The sequence below is a fragment of the Syngnathus typhle genome, linkage group LG2 (genome assembly GCF_033458585.1).
Source record: "Syngnathus typhle isolate RoL2023-S1 ecotype Sweden linkage group LG2, RoL_Styp_1.0, whole genome shotgun sequence".
NCBI lineage: Eukaryota > Metazoa > Chordata > Actinopteri > Syngnathiformes > Syngnathidae > Syngnathus > Syngnathus typhle.
In genome coordinates this window covers 6,441,354-6,462,738 of record NC_083739.1, presented here as the reverse complement: position 1 = coordinate 6,462,738, position 21,385 = coordinate 6,441,354, and the positions used below count along the sequence as shown (strand labels likewise).

General features: G+C 40.9%; 1 protein-coding gene across 6 annotated transcripts in view; it reads right to left on the bottom strand.

Annotated features, from left to right (window-relative positions):
- Positions 1–4,659: 4,659 nt before the first annotated feature.
- The window catches only part of LOC133145344 (rho GTPase-activating protein 6-like), a 32,355-nt gene continuing 15,629 nt past the window's right edge, over positions 4,660–21,385 (bottom strand). For 3 of the 6 annotated variants that reach the window (XM_061268757.1, XM_061268783.1, XM_061268793.1), the window contains 13 exons: positions 12,619–12,778; positions 11,592–11,663; positions 10,119–10,267; positions 9,908–10,036; positions 9,647–9,842; positions 9,493–9,548; positions 9,208–9,361; positions 8,972–9,120; positions 8,580–8,759; positions 7,878–7,969; positions 7,573–7,793; positions 7,404–7,487; positions 4,660–6,870 (listed from right to left, as the gene is read on the bottom strand). In XM_061268757.1, the coding sequence (XP_061124741.1) occupies positions 6,365–6,870; positions 7,404–7,487; positions 7,573–7,793; positions 7,878–7,969; positions 8,580–8,759; positions 8,972–9,120; positions 9,208–9,361; positions 9,493–9,548; positions 9,647–9,842; positions 9,908–10,036; positions 10,119–10,267; positions 11,592–11,663; positions 12,619–12,778 (2,148 nt within the window). In that variant the 3' untranslated portion in view covers positions 4,660–6,364. The other 3 variants (XM_061268764.1, XM_061268773.1, XM_061268803.1) reach the window with 3 other exon arrangements.

Here is a 21,385-nt window from a genome sequence, read left to right as displayed (position 1 = left end):
ACTAATGATGACGGACTCCTGGGGTTGCCGCTGGTGAATGACGAAAACTCAATGACGCGCCCATCCCTGTGGATTACCCGGTAAAAGGTCATTTTAAAGGTCAATATTGATGAGCAAAACGTTGGTGAGTGAAATGAGTGCCATGCAAGTGTTGCAGAGTGAAACATGCGTCCATGGTCAGGATGAACATGACATTGTCCTACACACAGAATACACATGACATGTGCAGAGCAAGCTCAAGTCACTGGTGCGACCTGGCTGCAGCTGTTTTTCCCAGTGCTAGATTTTAAATGACCCATCTGCCTGCCATCTTTGCAGGCTCACAAACATACATCACATTGTGTTTGTGCATAAGAGATATTATTATAAAGTAAAACATATCACTTCTGTATTTTCTTTGTCATCCAGCTTTAGTTTCCAATTGAGATCATGTTGAGAGCTTTTACAAAAAAAAAAATCCTTCACTTCCCCTCATGTTTTTTTTAATGCACTCCAATTGCAGTGCTGGATTTAAACATCTGTAGAAGTCTTTATTTTTACTTTTACCTCTGGACAATGCAGCCTCTTGGCCTTCAAGAAGCATTAAGATGAGGCAGTCAGATGAGTAGAAAGATATCTCAAGAGAAGAACTGAAGCTCTCAACGTATCCCATAAAATCTTAAACACTTTTGCCAACGCTTCTTATCTGGGCGGCAGCAGTGCCGCTAAACCAGCTCACAGCAGAACTCAAAACTGTTGTTCCATTTGTAGCTTGTTCGAGGGAACACACTAAAAGTTTGAAAAGTATGTGGAAAACGTATTGCTAGGTTTTTATGTGATGTGACTACACGGAAATTGTTCAGTTTTTTAGCCCCACGAGTGACACATGAGAAAATCCCCGTACTGTATAGAGCTCAAGGTTTCCACAGTTTTACAAAATGGGTAAATCCAAGAAAGAACCACTCAAAGTGATTCTGGCAGGTCATGCAAAGGCCAAGTCAAACCTGTCCCCAAAAAGTATTCAGTTGCCAAAAAACCTCTCACAAGTGAGTTGCTTTAATGAGCTTATGTTTGGAGCTTTGCGTCATACTATGTAGATGACTTTGGCAGATGAAACACACACGCAGGTACGCATGGATCATGCACGCATGCGCACACACACACACATATACACACGTGCCCCTGTTAAACACGGCATTCTGATTAATAATGCATTTGTGCAATATGAGTTAAGCAGCAAAATTCACCCCTTAATCCATCACTTACAAAAAATGACATTACAGTGATCTGTCTCTCTCTCTCTCTCTCTCTCTCTCTCTCTCTCTCTCTCTCTCTCTCTCTCTCTCTCTCTGTCTCTCTCGCTCTCTCTCTCTCTCGCTCCCGCTTGCTCTCTCTCTCTCTCTCTCTCTCACATGCAACACATTCTTAGTCACGTTTTCCACGGCATCTTCCAGCCGCCTGTGGCCATCATCTGGCATCGTCTTGAGCTCCAATTTTCCAGTAAATGTCTATGCCTCAAAAATGGCGTGAGCTGGACTCCCCCTTTAATGCCATTTTAGTCACTTGTGCTGTGTCGAGAAAATGTAATGCTTTGCTTTTTGTTTAGTCTTTTCTCTTGTTTGGTCATAAGTCGACGGGTACAAAGTTAAAAAACATGAACCATTGAAACTTTTGTATTTGTAACTCAAGCCTTTTATTGTTGAATGTTCTCATCCCTCGAGCTAACCCAACCAAATAATTAACAAAAATGCACGCTTCTTCCTCCAATACCAATATACATTCAAAATGGAAAGACCCCATGTTCCTAGCTACATGCAGCATGAAAATGAAAAACAGCATCTTCTGTCAAGGTATTCCAGCCTAGCCTCAACAATTTTTGAAACCCTTTCTTTCAATTTCACATTCAACATTTAATCTGGTTGTTTGTGAAATTGGGACACACACATACACTCCAAAATTAATGAAGGGATAAATGCTTTTTGTGCAAATGTTTAGTTTGCTCCTATGGATATATTGCATTTGTACAGCTAACTCATTGCAGTTACACAAATTAGCTTTTAGGATGTTTCAGCATGAATTGCTGCTGGGAGTCTGTCAAACTAACGGAGCAACTGCAACCACTGCTGCTGCACCAGACTCATGTAAAAGGCTGTATACCTAAGAGGGGGGGCTAAAAAACAAGTAGCCAAAAAGCTCTGCCATGGACTACATGTCTCTTTGGGTTCTTTCCCTTGCTGCTTAGTAATTCATGAGCCGTTCTCTTCAATACCAAACAGAGAAAAAAAGGGGAAAAGTAGAAAAGTGACTAACCGGGTGTCTGGACAATCAAACATTAATATGGCTGCTGTTTTTTTTATAGACAACCATTCGATTGTGATTAATTTTCCCATTGTAAAACAGTTGCGTTTAAACTGCAGTCTACTACGAGACTCGTATTTTTTATACATGAATTGTTTATGGCTTTTACACAATTTGCCATGATTTTGTACAAGAAGGCTGGTCTGCAGGACTGAGAGGGTGTTTTCTGCTTGCAGTTGCTTCTTTCTTTCTTTTTTTTTTAACAAGACATCACGTGAAAAAAGAAATCTTTACAATAATATGTCCAAATCACCACCATTGGTTAATATTGGTTAATATTGGTTAATATACTCGTTAATATTATGTATTTAGAGCATGAATTGAGCCACTTGCTGTCCATTGAAAATGACATCACAGTGCTGTAGGACTCAGGTAATAAATAATCAGGGCTCATCTGTTCTCTGGGTTTGGTCATGTGCCATTCACAAGCCTGCTTTATGTTTTAGCTGATGACCAGGAACATTACAAGGCCGCTGAGCCTGACGCTGTCTATTATGTTACCATCAACCAAAAGTCACATTCTGCAACCGTTTGGGACCTTGAAGGAACCCTGAGGAAAAATCATCATTCAGGACATTCAAGCCCTCACTAACCCCCTTGCTCCCTGCTTTCACTGCACATCGCAATGTCATCTGCCAGCCTCAAGGCCCATGAGGATTCCAGTCTAACATAATCTGTCAGTCTTTCCACCACTATTGTAAAGAGGAAGGGCCTTAGAGTTGATCCTTGAGGCACTCCCATAAGAATTACAACTTAGGGGTAACTTGAGGTTTTAGACTTACTAAAGGTATCTATGTCTCTTTTGTCTCATGTAAACTCTTTCATCAGAATCAGAATAAGCTTTATTGGCCAAGTTTGTGCATGCCAAATAAGGAATTTGACTTGAGAGTGAGACTGATCTGATTTTGAGGCAGAATGGCAGAACTGCTCACTCAAAAGCACATTTTCAAAAATGAGCAGATAAAATACAAGCAATAGATTTTATCAGTTGGTCAATTTCATACTCAATGGGTGGGCCAGCGCTCCAGAGAGCCAACTCTTTGTATACTAACATTAAAATCCCTTTCGTTTGATCTGTTCACTTTAGCTATTGCAGTCAGGATCCAAGTTTGGTCGTGGAACCATTTGAGTTCTGTGGCTTCTCCTGTCTGTGTCCCATCTGTGTCACTGGGGTTCTATCTGTGTCATGAGGGAAAAGGACCTGTGTTGCATTCCACAACAGTTCAAGGCAGTTTGGTGATCCTTTGTGAAGCAACAGCAGAGACTCAAATGGCTAATGAACTCCTTGTGCGAGAGTACATTCCTTCCATGATGAGTGCAACCACGTGTTTCTGTGTGTGCAATCCAAATGTGCATGCTCACACATACGACTTTTGTTGATGCAATGACATTATTTTTTACATTATTATTTTTGACTCATTCTTTTATTTGCTGATATGGAATAGCACCTAAGTTCCTCCAGGTGTGGGAGTGAAATATTTCCATTTGTTTAATTTCAACGAAAGGTTTCTGTAATGGCAGTACCGTGGGGAAAGGGGCTGTCAAATGGATGAAAGTTCAGTGTTAACTCTGCAAAATTTGTCTCGCTTCCACAGACATGACAAAAATGTGGCAAACGAGTACTGAAGCGGGAAAGTGGCCAAAGCTTCAAGCATCACAATTAATTAGGGGCCCTCAAACTAAACAAAGTCATGCATACAATGGCAGAAAGGTTACTTTTGTAACAAACAATGTGAGCTAAAAATGGGCTTGTGAGGAAAAGGCATGCAGAGGATACTGACTGATAAAGACACAGTTTACATTTTCACCTACTTTGTATTTTAATGAGGATTCCAAATACCACTTTTCTTAAATTCTTGTATTAATCACATTAACCACTTAGTGCAATTATATTCATGGTTTCAACTGGACCTTTGGCTACAAAAATGGTAGTTTAGTGACCTCTTGTGGCAGAAATAGGGATTGTTGTTTATAGGTATAATTTTCAAAAATGATTCAAGGGCCACTCCTAGTGCAGGCACAGGCCACCTGCAGCCCGAGGCCGCCAATTTCCCATACCTGATTTAGACAACCTCTAAATTTGATAAACCAAACTGAGGTAATGAGATGCAATAAAGGTGTTGTATTTAAAAAAGAAGGGTCTGCCTTGGCGATAATGATTCTCAGTTTTGATAGATAAATATTTCATTTGACAATATGTTGACTACTGTAGTTGCACTTTGTCATGGAGATAGATGGTGATCCAAATATTATAATTGAGAAACTGTTCTTACTCGCTCATTTTCTCTGTTGTTTCCAAGGAATTCACTCCACCAGCAGATGTGGATTTAAGCAAACGGATTTAATTTCACTGTAACATACATAGAACTCAGCTGGTACAAAAAGAGTAAATAGCTAAATATGGCAATACAAATTGGACCAGTAAACCCCATTGATGAAAATAAATCCATCATGGCACAGACTGCGAAAACAACACTAAGATGATTGGTACCTTTTTAAAAAGTTTATTCTTTTTAATAGAAACATATACTGCATATTACATCATACACTATGGACAGCAAAGCGCATTTGCTGGATTTTTTCACAAAACATGACATATAGCTATGAGTTATGGCACGTTTATTTCCTCCCTTTAATGTCCCTACAGTTTCCAGATGGAAACAGTACAATTGCCTGACGATAGGTGATGCCAGATTTGCGGCCAATTGTTGGATTCTTGCTTTGAGCCCATAAAACAAAACCAAAAAATACAAATTGGAAAATATTTGCCAGGAAATACCCACGTCATTGATTCATGAGGAGGAGTTAGCCAGCTTGGTTTGGAGTTTCATTCAGAAGTGGTGTTTTCTTATTCATATAAATTTAAAATGCCCTTTAAGATGAAACATTTTGTTCTACATTTTGTCCAGACTTGCAGGTACTGGTCAGTCAACTGTGGTAATCAATCAGGCAGCAAAAGCGGCACACTGGTTTTGATGAAACTGGAATGTTAAACTGATTGACCATTGTATATATAGACTATAGTATTTTAACATATTTTAAGACTGCTTAGTTACTGTATAATCATTAAAAAAATCATCATTAGAGTGACAATTTGATTCAATTTAAGGGATTATCTGTCAATTAAGCTACGTGGTTGCCCAGTTTTAAGAAGTACTTCACATTTGGCCTTTTCAAAATGATGAACTTACAAAATACAAACTGTTTTTTGTTTTTTTTTTGGTCACAGGCTCACAACATAGTTTTGCTGTATTGTACTCACATAAGCCAAAAACTAACATTGATATTTCCTGAAATGTGATGCAAACATTCTTGGTCTGCCTATACGCTATTCTCGTCAGCAAGTATATGAACAGAAATCCTGAAATGAAACGGGGAAAAAAGAAATCACGGGAAACAAAGAAAACGAACAAACAAAACCAATACAGCTTTGGCACATCTCAGTGCAGCGAGTAGCAAACTTACAGCTGAGTGCTTTCATACTACAATTACATTCAACACTGAGGACAAAAGAACACTCTTACCAAGATTAACAATTATGTCAAGGACTTAAAGAACAGACACACTTTGAATCAAATGTTTGATGAACTCCTTTAGGAGGTGTGTATAAGAATTTTGTATTTAAACACCAAAGATTATGACATTCGTATTGTGTTTCTTTTTTTATTAATTAAACTATCACATTACCTATTGTTTGCCACTAAATTAAAAAACAAACAAACCTGATGGTATTTATGGCAACATTTCGAAGTGCTGTGATGACTTTTGAGGTATTTATGGTGGGATGTTTTTAAATGCTTCGCAATGAAATGTGGGGCAGAAACAATCTCCAAACGGAGAATAATGAATGGTGGCTCATTCATGTTTTAAAGTCTGTAGAAGGTAGCAGCTGGACATGTAAACAACAAGAATGCCACGGCGTGAACATGCTGGCAGATCCAGGGATGGACAGGGAAGAAAGATGAGGATGTGTGATTATCATAGGCAAGCAGTCATCAAATCTGACAGAAAGCTGGACTTGACGATCTCACACAAGCGTCTCTGGCAGTGCGTCTGGACTGTCTGAAGATAGCAGCTGCCATATTTGCCAGCGGTCCCTCTGCCAGTCCTGCCACTCTGGGCTGTGCGGCATCAGGGGCCCATCCGAGTTCTTCTGCTCTGCATTTGGGTTCTTGCACTGCAGAGGATGCTGCTGCGCTGCTGCAAGCTGAGGTGAGCTCTGACAAGCAGCCAGGCGGTGATGAGCATTATAAGGGGGAGGGAACCGGCCACTCTCGTTCGGGTTTACCCATCCTTTCAATCCCGACGTCGTGCAGGCTCCCTGAGCAGGTTCGAGAGCAGAACGATTGATGGCAGGTTGCGGGTGAGGGCTAGTGCAAACACGGGTCAGCGGCAGGTGAGGTCTGCACTCAGCAATGCCTGGCACTGTCCTTGTTGGCGGTGCCATCAGCTGCTGTCTGCTATCACCATGGAGTCCATCAAGTCCTTCCTGTGAGCTGCGCGAGCTTCCCTCAGACACGTTGCCGTGGGAACCTTCGGAGAAAACAGTCATGGTATCAATGGACTTATTTGCTGTTTACTGTGTTTGTCATATATATGAGCAGCAAGTCCACCTAACATGGAGATTTCATATCGACTGCGTACTTCACAGTGATTTAGACCCCTTTCCTTCTGGAAACAGAATTTAGCAATAGAAAGAAAATAATAATTTCCTTCCCTTCTGCATCAATATATCGCCATAGGTGCACTGATTTTATTTGCTTCATGAACCAGTTGGATTTTTTTTACTATGCTAGATGGCATTGTTTAAATAAAGGGGCTTTAGCAATGGGAGGTAAGTGTGCTTCAGCCCAATTTTGAACAAACAAATAATAACTGGCTCACGAAGCAAATTTGAAGCTTCATATTCCCACCACTAATGTAGGCTAACCAAGAGGCTAAAAAGTAATAAATCAAACTGTAATGTTAATATTTAGCTAAGTTACTCCCTTTTTTATGCAGGGGATGCTGCAGGGGATGAAGTTTGACGTTCCGACAGAGCCCGAGTTGTCAGGCAGGCAGCTCACCTGCATAAGTTTGGTCTTTGAGTGCTGGTTTCAAAGTCGTGTGCCACGTACCCCAAATGTTAGCATGCTCCTCCGATATACAGTCTAAAGTAAGCAAGGTCAAATTATTGCATGCGGAACCCGTAGTGTAAAAAGAAAAACAGAGATTGGTCAGAGATTTACAGCTCACCTGGTGCCACCTTGCTGTCGGCTCCAGACTCCCCTGCCCAGCCCACTGCCTGTCCCATCAGCGTACTACCTGGCTTCCCTGCCTCGCTTCTGCGTTCGCTTAGAATGGGGGAGTTATTGTCATATGGGGACACCTCCCCGCTGGACGGCTTGTTGGAGTCGCTGGAGGAGTGGCGTTCGCTCAGGGTGAAGGGCTCCTCAGACTGGAGTAGATCGGTACTCCTTCAGGCAAAAGCAAATTGGGCTGAAAGACGGGATGAAACAGGAGGACAAAATAATCTTTGTATTGTACGCAGAAGAACTCACTGTGACGCTTTTCGTCTCAGGAGGTAGTCCACCACATCGGGGTCTGTCTCCTGTAGACTCATTAAAACTTCATTTTGAAGGTCAGGTGGGACCTAAACAAAAGGTAATTTGGATGAATTAAATCAAGGTTTAGAATCTCCCTGCTCAAGGCAATAATTGAAGAAGGTCAATATCTGTCTGTATTTTCTGTATTTTTCCCCAATCTTTAATCAAATCTGACTCAACCTGATTTACAAAAGAAGTTAGAGATGTCATGTCCACACCCCCATCTCAAAAACGTTTGCTCTTACCAGACACCAAGAGGTCTGATGTGATTAATTGGCTTACTGTAGGAATGTAAGCCTCAGGGGAGTGGCAGTGGCAGATTACGAAACATTACAGTTGAAAGTTTCAGACCAAAAATGACCTGAGCTGCCAGTCTGCACTGTTGGAGAATCCCGAGAAGAGACATGAACAAAGCCAGCAAAGAACAAGATAATCCGTGTAAAATTGCGACCTTTCGTGACTCCACATAAGAGATTTCATGCATGAGTGTTCCTTTTTGTTTTGGAAAGAAGGCGTTCAAATGTCTGGGTGAAATATTTCGTGATGCTTTGGTCAGAAAGCTGGCAGAATGTACTTACTGACAAGAAAAGTCCTTTTCTGTCGACACAAAAATGTGAAAGTGCATCAGCTGGAGGAAGTGAGGATAAGCCAACTGACCATGAAGAGGGTTTGGTAGCTGGCGATCATTCTCTGTAACGTGGCGATGACGGCTGTGCTCTCTTCGGCCCGGGCTGAGCTCTGGACGCTGAACTCCTTGTCTGAAGATTTGAGTTTATGGAGCAGGTTGGGGCCGAAGATGGTGGCAAGGTTTAAGGAAGTCATCTTGTTCCCCGTGATCTGAAATGGAAAAAGTCAATCTTAATATAACGCCCACTCAAAATGGGCTCGCATTTAGCAAATGCAGTCCTGGATCCACCCTTGTCTGCTTTCACATATGCAGGTCGGAGCAATCAAGTCTGCCCCCGTTTTTGGCTGCGGAAACTTTTAGTAAATCTGACTGAACGGTTGCAGCCATGCATTTCATTTTTGTCTGTGAGGAATGACTCTACCTCCTGTTTGTCTTTGTCTTGCCTGTCATGGGCATGGTCAGCTACAGTGGACAGGAACTCCAGGAGGCGATGAAGTGTGTCACTGTTGGATGCTGGGAGCAGGTACACTAGTAGCTGCATCACACTTTGCTGCTCATCTTTATCCAGCACTTCAACAGGGACAGGTCAAATAGCATTAACAGACAAGCTGAGGTGTCCTTGGGTTATTTTGTCTGCTGGGCAAGGAGGGAGCATACATGTAGTGTTTATGAAGGCAGTGTAGAGTTCCTTGGTGAGAAGTGGGTCAGGCATGTCCCTAAGGAACTCCTTCAACAAAGCTGCAACATCGTGAACGCTGTGCTCTTCTTCATCTAAATGGACATCAACGCCACGGTCAAACTCCTCTCGTAACTAAAGCAGGGAGAAAGTTTTGGGTCAAATTTACTGAATACTGAATTAAATATAATGCTTCATTTGGGAGGATAATGGCTTGTCCCCTAAAACCACAAATCTGTTTATGTAGAATTAAATCGAGCACCAACCTGTCGAACTCTTTTCTTTGAACTTCCCACCCTAAAAATTCCCACTGTCTGCAAACCTGAGTGTAGAAATGATAAAAAAAAAACTTTAACTGGAATATCCCCGACAATTTAAAGCCTTAACCATAACACAAGCATTAGGGTACATTATACACACCGTATTTCTCAATGTGTTGACAACAGCTGTCAACTACTCGAGGCACCTGGCGATATATAGGGTTGAGACTCAGACGTTTGTCCCTGTGCTTCTCCTTCTTACTTGGCGTCTCGGCAGGCAGAGAGAGCTGGAGCGCCTCCAGCAGGCGGGACTGGTTGTCGTCCAGATCCGTGATGGAATCCACCGACATGCCACCCTGCAGTCGAAACATGAGTTTTCATTTGTCCGAACGGCAAACAACTACTGGACCGACCAACTCACCCGTCTGCGCACACGTGGTGCCGCCTCAGGCGTGTTGGGCGATGTTGATTCATTAGCTGTCTCCGACGTCGAGCTCAATGAGGAGTTGCTGCTTGAGAACTCCTTATTGGACGATCGCTTAGTCGCAAACTGTAGAATTTTACTTTGAATGTGTAAAAACTTCTCATTGTTTTTGGATTTCATGACTGGACGTGCATGCATGCATAATGACCTGCAGAATGGAAGAGACAAGGTCAGACGAGTCCTTATGCTCTTCTCGTTGTGGCGGATCCTGACGATAGCCATCTTGGCGTTGTCTATGCGTCCTGTCGTTTGCTATGACCTGGGAGAGAGGTATACTGAAGGCCTGAGGAACACCCTCTGGGAGACAAAAAACACATGAGAGAGAAAGATGGATAACAATCTAGATTACGCAGCAAAAATAACAAAATACTAATAAATAAGAGCAAGATGGAAAAATGGAAAAACATTCATGCTTCTCTTGGAGGTTATTTGTGTTCGTTTTGTGAAGTGACACTTTCGTCTCATCGTAAAATTTTACAATCATACTACCACAAGTCTGTAAATCATAAAAAGTAGTAAATTATTTTTTTATTACAAAGTACAAACTGCTAATTCCAGCACCTTGAACAAACAACATTTTAACAGCCCTTGCCCACATCAATGTCAGGTTCTGCATGCCTCTTTTTTTTTCACATTTGCATAATGCGAATGAAGAAGGAGGGAAAACAGAAGAGACAAACTGCATCCAGTAACCACAACTGAAGGGTTAGTGGCTCAATGTGACCACAGACATGGCAGAACAACAGAATTCCTTTTGCACAAATTCAAAGCATCTGCTAAGCACAAGATACATGCAGGGCAGCACGTATGCACCAAATCACCATCTGTCCTGCACGATGAACATCATGCATCAATGTCAGGACCAAATTGATCAAGCCAGTACATGTACAACATGCATGTGTGCGTGTGAATGACGTCTTTAAGGGCCAACATTTAGGTCAGGCATCCCCCTCATTGTGTACTGGGGTGCACAGATAGACTGACAATATATCCTCAATGCAGAATATAAGCCAGGACCAGATACCCCAATTTGGCAATTACAAGTATCCAATCAGGAATATAAAACAGCTATGCCCTCCCCAATGCATTCTGTTGTAACTAAAAATGGATGAGAGGAGAAATTTACACAAAAGCTGAAAACACCATAACTTGAAAACCAATCTTAAAGTCATGTATAATAAATTCATGTTGGTGCTTTTCAGTATTGAAAGTTCAGTAATTAACATAATTTTTCAAATTCTGAGATGAGTTAAACCCGTCAGCTGAGTGCATATTTGCATGTGTTGTTAAGTTTCAATAAGAGCGTGTTTACTGATAGAGCCCAGACTCACCAGTTTGAAAAGATAAACCTGTTTTACATTACTTACATCTCCAACCACCGCCTGGCCTCCTTTAAGACCTACATGTTCTGCAGCCAAATATACTGTGCTCAGCATGCAGTCCTTCCACTTAATTTAAATACAAACTGTAAACAGATACTTAATCTTTTATAGCCTCTGTTCACTTGACAAAGACCGTCTCGCCAGAGTAAGAAGGGAGGGGCAGAGTTTTGGCAACAATGACATAAAAGAGTCTGTGAGATCACGAAACAAGCCGCTAAATATTAAAAAACATGACATACCTTTGTCTTTGCTCTTCTCTTTGGATAAAGAATCCAGCTTCCTCCGCAGTGACTTTTTCCTCTTCTGTCCATCTGTACAAGAATAAAATGAATTTACCTGAATGCATCTGGTCAAGATGTCATTATCCGCTGTACTTTATTCCGATCTTGATAACTTTATAAACCAAGCAAGGAATACTCGAGTAAGTTTCACAAACGAGAGAATGGCTCAAAATGTATAAGTGAAATTTTTAATCACCACCAGTGACTAAAATGTTAAATGTAGTGTTGAGTTCACTTTTTTAAAGGTTAATGTGTTTGTTCAGATCTGAACGTTGTCTTATATCTTTAGAAAGGAGGCAAAAATAAATTGAAAACATTGCTGCGGTAAACATGATACATGGCTACGGAACTATCTGATTCAATGACCGGGAAACTCTGAAAGTTGTGGCACACTTGTTTGAAATCCTTGGAATTCTTACGTAAACACTTGGTGCTATTGCTGGGTCCCTTGTGCTGCTCCTCATACTGATTTAGCAACCTCAGTTTGAACCCCAGATGTTCTCCTGTATCACGAGTCACTCTAACCGTAACCACGTCCCGCTACAGCGTCGCGTTAGGTGCTTACGTCAGAACGGTTTCAGTTTCCCCGAGCGTCCGAGCACCATTGATGAATCTCCAAATCTTCAACCGTACCACTGTTGTTTGATTTTCACCATGTTTCTTATGACACTAGAGAAAGTTGAGCATCCCGTTTCGTAAACAAGTTGGAAGTAAAGGGAGAGCTGAGGAAATGGCGTGTGAAAGAAGAGAAAGCAGATGAAATAGACAGCACAGGGGTGGGGCTGGAGGGGAGATGGGAAATGGTTTGAATTTTGGGGGATTTTTGACAGATGGCTCAGAAAGCTCAACGGAAATCTGATGAACTTTGGATTTGACAACAATGTCTGGTAAACCTTAGTTGTGAGTGTCCCCAGTGAGTGTTTCAGCAGTGCAACCAGTTATGCAACAATGCATTAAAGAGGTGGAGAAACACATAGAATCCTACCTTTTGGCACAGTAATCTGGCATCCAACATCATAGTCTTGGTGTAAGCGGCCATAGGCCACTTCCTGGAGCCGAACCCTCTCCAGTTCAGACAGGCTCTGTATGGCAACAGGAGTCAGATGAACACTCTGGCCAGATAGGCTGTTCCAGGTGAAGTCACCCTGTGGAGAAGTAAAGCATTAGTCTGAACCTGCAGGTACATGTTATATAATCTAGGGATGCATAGAAAATTCGGGCACTGAAAATCTTTGGCCCAAAAGTGGATTTTCAGTTTCGGACTGAAAGACAATGACGAGCAAAAATCCACTCCTAAGGCCACAGAGATGTCATGTGTTTCAGCTGTTAGCTGGGAAATTTGCAACTTAGTATGTACTACATAGATGTTGTGATTAGTTGACACAACATTTGGACTCTACCAAACAATTGTCAAAACTGTTTATGTCATCATTACATCCTCCCCCATGTACAAAAACAAGTTTTACAACCCGGCAGCCTAATGTTAACCCTTAACTGTAGCACCCCATGGATGGGTGAGAATAAGAGCCCTTTAAAAATTGCAGCTCTAACAATCTCGAAATCGCATTGTCTGAGATTGCGATTTTGGTCCCAAAATTTCTGTTCATCTCTAGTACAAAGACACAATTGGTCGTCACTCCCCCAGCCCATTGTCTGTATAGGATTACAGTAAATGGGGGTTCTATTCAAACTCCTCACCCTTTCTTTTATAGACATAAAAGAATGCATGAGCAGTGTGTCGGATGAGTCATCAGAACCAGCTCGGCCGCAAAGCTTCCCAAAATACACACAATTCAATTAAATTTGGCCAACAGATGAAGCTGTAACCCTGTTGTGCTGGGCAGAGGAAAATATGCGTGATGAGTCAAGACCTTGGAAACCTCCCCCCCCCCCCCCCCCTTTAAATGCAGAGTACATCTTTTTACAGGTGTGTTACGGAGAGCAGCCTTTTCTGATTGTCACGTGACATGACTTTGTAAAACTGTTGGTTCTAAAATGCTGTCTAAAATGTAATGCTTTTCACTGCAGGACGCTTTGTCTTTTGTGATGACAAGTCTAAAACCATCCTCCTCCCCTATCCCTTCCCCAACCCTCTTTGGTATGTCATCAGACCTCAGCTCTCAGAGGTTAACAGTACTGAACTTAACCAACCTAAAGTCCATCCATCCCCATCAAGGATCCTGCTGGGGAGAACCAGCTCAACCAGCAAGAGGCTTCTTATTTACCTTTTCCAACTGTTAAGTCTTTCAAATTGTGTGTGCGTGTGTGCATGCATGTGTGTGAAAGGCAACTTTGTTTTTAGCAGCACTTGTGAGAGTACTCAATGCGCATTAAGTGGGGCCCACAAGCAAAAGAGCTGGTATTGCACTGAAAGACTCGGGGGTATGCCAAATAATTTCCAACCCTCGCCCCCCAAAAATTATTTGTCAAAAAAAATGTTCAATTGTGTAATCAGTGGTCCCTGAGTTGCTTCTTGGTTATAATGGTGGTCTCTTGGACAAAACCAGTTGAAAGCCCCTGCTTTAGGTGACCAATGCAGTGAGCTGCAGCAAGTAATTTGTTATTTTCTACAAAGGGATAAAAGAATATGTTGGTTTCCGTGGCAATACACAGACAGTCTAAGGGCCTGGGAGTGAGAGAAATATTGCTATGGCAACACAGGCAGTGGGCACTTGTTGTCATGATGCTCTGCATAAATTATTCCCAAATAGAGAGTCTTTCAATGTGAGCAAGGTGAATCTCGCTCCTAAAATGGATCACCATCGACCCAAACTTATCGGCAGCCCCACATTATATGCAGCTAGTCATATACATCACACACCTTTTTGTTCCAGTGTGAAAGACATTAATGTCATCTGTGCCGAAAGCGGTATGTATTGACTGCAATGCATGCATGCATGTGTGTGTGTGTGTGTGTGTGTGTGTTTGTGTGTGGTAGTCAGTTTGCATCTGTATAGTAATCAGTATTTCATAGTATTCAGGTATTCTTCTGTGCCTTGTCAAATTGGTTGCGGCCATTCAATTTAACAAAGCTATTGTGAAGAAATAAAGCTGTCCAATATGCAAGGTTGTTTCGAGGAGCGCACAACTTTGAGATTGTTAACATGCTGCTATTAATAATGACTTATTTGATCACAATATGACTTTGAGGTACTCGGGTCAAATTCAGGATAACCACAGATGCACATCTGGTAAAGTCCAACTAGTCATTCTGGGCAGCCGTACAGTCAATTACGCACAACATGTGCTGCAATATTCCAGGCAGGTACTAGGGGCCCAGAAGAGGAGCTGTTATTGTGGAAACAGATACCAAAGGAACATTTGAGGAATTCTTTCTCTTTACACTTTTGATGGACTTTCTTTTTGTTTCCACTGCCTTGAAATGACCCCTGAGCAGAGTTCATGTCCAGCAGCAATATAAAGGAAAAATCTGTCTTTTAAATCTGTTTATGCTCATCTCTCTATGTCTTTTGCAGGTTATGCACGTCATGGATTGCTTTAACTGACATTGTTCCTCCCCTTGACAAACCTTCTCAAGGTTTACATCTGTTTGCAATTACTGACCACCTAGACTCATCAGCCAGCACTCTTCTTATGTTGTGCATAGGCCTATGTTCCTGCGCTTAATGCATGCTTGTACATGTACCTGTCCAATTCAGAAGATTAATAGGTTTTTCCATCTTTTTAAACTCATCCTCAATTTGGCTTGAGGGAAACCGAAGTGATGAGTGTTACATCACCAAACATTGAGATTAGTTCATGAATCTGACTACTCTTAATAAAAGCAGACCTGTAGTAACCGTTTTTAACAACTACTTTGACAGTGCTTCTTATCGTAGCTGTGCTCGTAAAGCACAATACAGAAAGGTGTTTTGAATAGTTTGTTGACTTTCTTTAGCTTTATTTACCTTTACTTTATTTGGGAAACTTGTCTTTTAGCATACAAGTAGTATTGTTTGTCCCTTGTGAGTGAGACTGATTGATTGTTGATGGAGGTGGCGCCATGCATGCCTGCGTGCGTGACTGTGTATGCCTCAGTATGCTTTTAAAGCCTCAATTTTGTGTTATGTGTGAATGACACTAAAAGAAAGGTCAGCACCAGCCAAACAAGACTCAGCGGACGACACTTGTTGGCGAGCGGTTTAAAACTGCCAGACGAAATTATCCGCAGAAAATTGTCCCTACGTGATGTCTCGTATACATTTGAAAGTGTTTTGGTTTACATTTTGGTATATTTTGTTGTTCATATTTTATTCTTCTGTACAGCAGTCAAGGATGATTACATAAAGTAGTATGCTCAGTAGCTGTTAATTTAAGAGAAAAACATTATATTGTTCAGTATACAAATTTATTATTTATTTTCTGTGAAATGCAGTTTCTGCTGAAACCGAGGAAAAAAAAAAACGAGAAACTGTATGTAGCTGTATGTTTTTCTATCGCATGCTTTGACAGCTAAATTATGAGTAGAAATCAAGTTCTACTCCTTTGTTGGTCTTTTATATTCAAATCACACTCGCTTCTTTACTCAACTTTCCTTCCTTGGGGCCTGGCAAAGATTGTTAAACATTGGCAAAAATACCTTGAGAAAATAAATCTGTTGAAGTAAACAGTAACTAAGCTTATTTAAAATGTCACAACCTGCTAAGTTGCAACAGATGAAAATTAGCTATGAGCTATAATTTGGCATATTTACATGTAAATGTTCATTAATATGCACTCCCCTTTTGTAAATGAAATTATAATAAAAAATAAATAAGAGTTAGGTCACTCACACAATTATGTAAACAGACATTTTGCTCCATCTTGTGGTCTGATCACTAATTGGGTTAGTGTAATACAGTACGCCAGAATGCCTATCCAGGCCTATTATAGTCAGCCAAAATCACAAACACACCAAAGTGTACTTGCCCTGCCATGAGAATTAAGAAGCTCCCTTTTTTATGCAGAGCGCAGTTTTTAGGTCCGTCGGGGAAGCGGCATCTCTCTGTGTTGGAACGCGGTTTATCAAAATTACAAACATGGTAAACTAGACTTGACATGAAAATCAATTTGTGCCCATTTTTGCGCCGGGTGCATCAGCCAAAATATGCCCATTATGTTTTTTTTCCTTTTCGCTCATTGGTGATCGGCCCCCCAAATCCTAATCGTGTCAAACCTATTAGCTATGTGGGCGAGGGAGGACTTAGAATAGACCACTCAAGATTGTCTTGCATCTGCAAATTTTGAAGAGTAAGAATTCATTTTATATTTGGTTTATTACATTTCATCCCACTTGAAAAATAAAACATAAAGTGGACATTTTTCTCTATGAATTGGTCACTTGGAAAAAGGTTTTCTGTGAGTGACTGAGTGCCTCGACTGTGCATTCTGTTTAGGAATCTCAGTAGCAGTTTTTTTTTCACTGATTTAAATCTTGTTAATCCTATTAAGGAATTTTTAGTTTCTATTTCACAGCAAAGGCAGGAACATGAGCCAACAAAAGTAAATCACATTCCCCTACAATTCCCCCTTCTGATCTTCTTCCACCGTATCCGTTTAACACAGCAGGATCAGAGAAAATTCTCTTTAAGACTCTATTTTCCGCATGGGTGCCACATCACCCGCCTCCCTCCCAAATCAATTTCTTGTTAATCCTGTGTGGTAGTTAAAGATTTGTGGGATTATAGCACACTGGTCAGCTCCTGCAAATCTGGATGATGTCGTTGGTGAGATGACAGAGGTGAACTGTGGTCCTACAACAGCATCTCCCAACAGCTGTGAGGAACAGGAAGAAAAATCATCTTTTTTTTACTCCATGGCTGCCCCTACCTTTGTAGTGAAGCTTAATACCCAATCCGAAAATATAAATATAAAATAATCCAGGTTATTCCAACACAATTATAATCCACCAAAAAAAAGACTATCTGCGGTCATCACGACAACAAAAGAAAATACGATTTCCTTCAATGTTGCATGCTGAATAATCGGTAAGCCTCAAGCTTACTAAATATATGATGTTGATGTCCGCACGTGATGTGACATGTTTGCGGAGTATACAAACTAAAAAGACAAAACATCCCCATCGTGCATTTATAGTGAACAAGCAGGCAAAGTGAAATGAGAGGCGGCAGAAGAAGTTTCCCGTTATCGCAACGGATTGTGTAGTTTACGCCAAGCAATACATTTGCGAATATTCTGAACCATCTGAGAGTTGACTTGGTGCAAGTCACACCAAAAAAAAAAGACAATTTTTGCTCCACTGGGCTTGTACATGGATGTATGACATAAAACTGTGGGCTAAATATAAGTAGTCCAAACTTGGTTTCAGAACGCAGGAAGTTTTAGCCAGTGTAACTTCCTGGAGACCTCACCGCACCCAATGATGTCTGTGTGTGTGCATATACGTGCACATGTGCTAATCTATTATTGATTTCCTGAAGGAAAGACAGCATGGCTATTGTTACCCTTTAGAACAAGCCAAAGAGTGAGTATGGTTCTAGTTTTATGATCAAATCCGACTCACTTCAAAAGGAGTGTAAAAGAAGTTATTGAATATTGAGTATTACCCATCTGAATTTTTTTTTTTTAATCTAAGTCACACTGACTGTAAAGTTACACTCTGTCATATATTAATACGTTTTGATGAAAATTCCTTCGTTAGCAGAACTTTAAAATTGTAAATTCAAATGTACCTTAACCGCCCTCCTGCAATTTCCCTTTACAATAATAATACTCGTCTGTTTTGAAGATTGTCAATTACAGTGGCTACTGATTCAACAATATCTTAATGATTGTGACTAAACAAGAAGTTTTAATTGTAGTTGTAGGTATTACTAATAAATAATTTTAATATATCAATCTTTCAGTCAGGTAGCCATGCCTTCACAAAATAAATGAACAGATTGTTAAATTACTTAATAAATACATGAAAACATCTCTTGACCTTTTGTAATTTGTCTTCCCATGAACAAGCAGCGTTAATGGACTGTTATGGACTAGTAGGTAAAGAGTGAGTGTTTGAGTGCAGCACAAAAAAATGTGTGCTTGCGCGTGTATGCACGAGCGCTGTTGATCCTTACATTCCAGTGGAAGCCTTGAGAGCGGCTAATCCAGTCTTAGTCAATGGCCTCTTGAACTCTTAGGTCACTCACACACACAAGCTGACACACACAAACACACACACCATACGTGTGCTTACTATATACAAAAAAATGCACGGTAAGCAATTACATTCAATGTACAATAACTGTGCGCTTTTCATAAAGAAGGCTCCTTGTGCTTTTGCCACAAAAATATCATACTCTTAGGAAAGAGTCACTTCTTTCTTTTTATCACAAGCCTTAGTCCATTTAGTTCAACTATTTACCCTGTCACTTTTCCAGAAAGGTTAATTGAATTTACTTGCATTTTCATTCCTTAGAACCCCCCCACCCCCATCAGTGTAGGATCCTAAAAAGTGAAACTGTACTCTTGACAAATTCAGAAAAAAAAAAAGTACCGTATTTTCCGGACTATAAGGCGCACCGGACTACAAGGCGCACCTTCAATGAATGGCCCATTTTAAAACGTTGTCTTTATATAAGGCGCACCGGACTATAAGGCGCACTGTTGGCTTTTGAATTTTTTTTAGGTTTTTAGGTGCGCCGTATAGTCCGGAAAATACGGTATACTGAACAGTACTTTGTAGCATGAATTGCATTTAATTTGACCACTTAGGAAAACTAAATTGAAGAAAAAAAAGTGAGATGATACATTACTTATTAAGATGCAGGAATGCAGTAGGTGTGGAGCGTCAGATTTATGAAAATAATACAATTTCCATTTACTTAGTAGAGACCATGAAGCCAGGGCTTCAGATGTGCGTGAGGAGCGAGAAATATTTTACGCCATGACCTTTGGCTTGCAAACACATTGAAGCAGTTAGGCAGATGATCCATGACGCCTGCCCTTGTGGAGTCGCAAGACGTCCTGGAAATTTTTCACATGAAGAGAACTTGAGGGTATTGTTTTGTGGAGAAAGTTTTGGTGCATGCCCTTGTGGTCACTTTTGGATTCAGATGCACTTTGTTTGATTCTTTAAATTGTGCCAGATGTGTAAAGGGAATACTCTGAGATTAATTGTTCTGCTTTCATGAAGGACTACAGAAATCAGAGAATAATTCCAGGCGAGAGGCTAAAATCGGAGGATTTGTACAATATTCGGTTACACAATGGCTCTAAAAAAATCGTGATTATTAAAATAGTTGGTGATTAAAATGACTTGTTGATTAATCAATTAAGTTTGACACCTCTACAGTATCTTGATGTCGGTGAAATCCCGAGCAGGGTTTCTGCTACCAAATGCTCTGATTGATTTTTTCTTTGGCTGCACAATTCATGCATATGTCGCTTCATAGACAGATGAACCAAATGAATGAGGCTCATACATTTGGCATGTCAGGTCTCAAAGACAGACAATGCGGGCAACGCGGGTGACCTGTTTCTCGATCTTATTGACCGACAGTCTCTGCTGAAATGGAAACCTATTTCTCTAACCGGGCTAGAAGCTTAACATGCAAATCCTCTCAAAAACTCTAAGCATCTCTGCTCCCTTTTTTTTTTTTTTTACCTGCAGCCTTCCTCCAACTCCATAAAAAGACAACTCTCAAGGAGGCTGGACTTGTTTTGGTTGTTGATAATAAAACAAGCATCCCCATACAACAGGTTCTTCTGAGGAAGACGGGAGATGGGCGGTGTTGTCATGACGAGCTGGTAGTGACGACTGTGGAACGCTAAGAAGCACTCCTAAACTCTTTCCCTGCAGTGTTACGCAGTTGCGCCACAATTACAGCGCTTTCAAGCGCACAGTCAATAAATACAAATGGAGTCACGTTGAAATATTAACCCCTTGGAAAAATTTGCTTGTGCTTTGAAAATGACTCAATTTTCAAGGTCAGAAAGTAGCATGAATATTCAAGCAAATAAATTCAGAGCACTGCAGTCTTACCATCATGTCTGCTGGTTCCAGGTCAAAATATGTTTCAGAAAACTTGTGATCAGTGTAAATACACTCACAGCACCAATGACTAAGAGGACACATGGTTGGCTGCTGACACAGACACACATTTAGTAATGAGAACAAAGGGGAAAAAAGGTATCTGACCTCTTTTCACTAAATAGAAGTAAGGCAGGGGGTCTTGTTTTCTTTTGCCAGGGCTGTTTGCTCTGGGAGCGGCCGCGCAGTAAAATAAACATATCAGAAAGTAGAGGAACGACAGGCACGTAATAATATTTGGCTCACGGTGAAAAGAGCGAGTTAGGTGTCATCAAGTTAAAGACAAGGCACAGCAAAGTGAAATGGGTGACGTCAAAGTGGGATGAAAAATGCGGCACACAAGGGAGACTTCGGGGACTTATATAAACACATAAGCCACAGGAAGAGAAAGCATTTTGTGTTTGCGGCTAGTGATGAGAGACAGACGCAAAATGACACAGGAGTCCAAGACACATTCGTAAATTAAGCTGGGCAATGAATCTTTTTCATATATGTGCGTCTGCCACATGTCCCATTTTCAACACTACCCAGCTCTTGCTACATTCCGCTGTAAATATGCACACTGAGTAGTATGAGGTCAAACTTGTGATTTCATATCATAAAACTAAAGGATTTGCTCCATTTAAAGCAAAGTCAAAAACTTTCTTTGCAATATGTTCTATGTGCCCCATTAGTCTAAACACGATATTCTGATTAATATTATGTTCCAGCGACGAGTATTCAGCAGATACATCTTCTC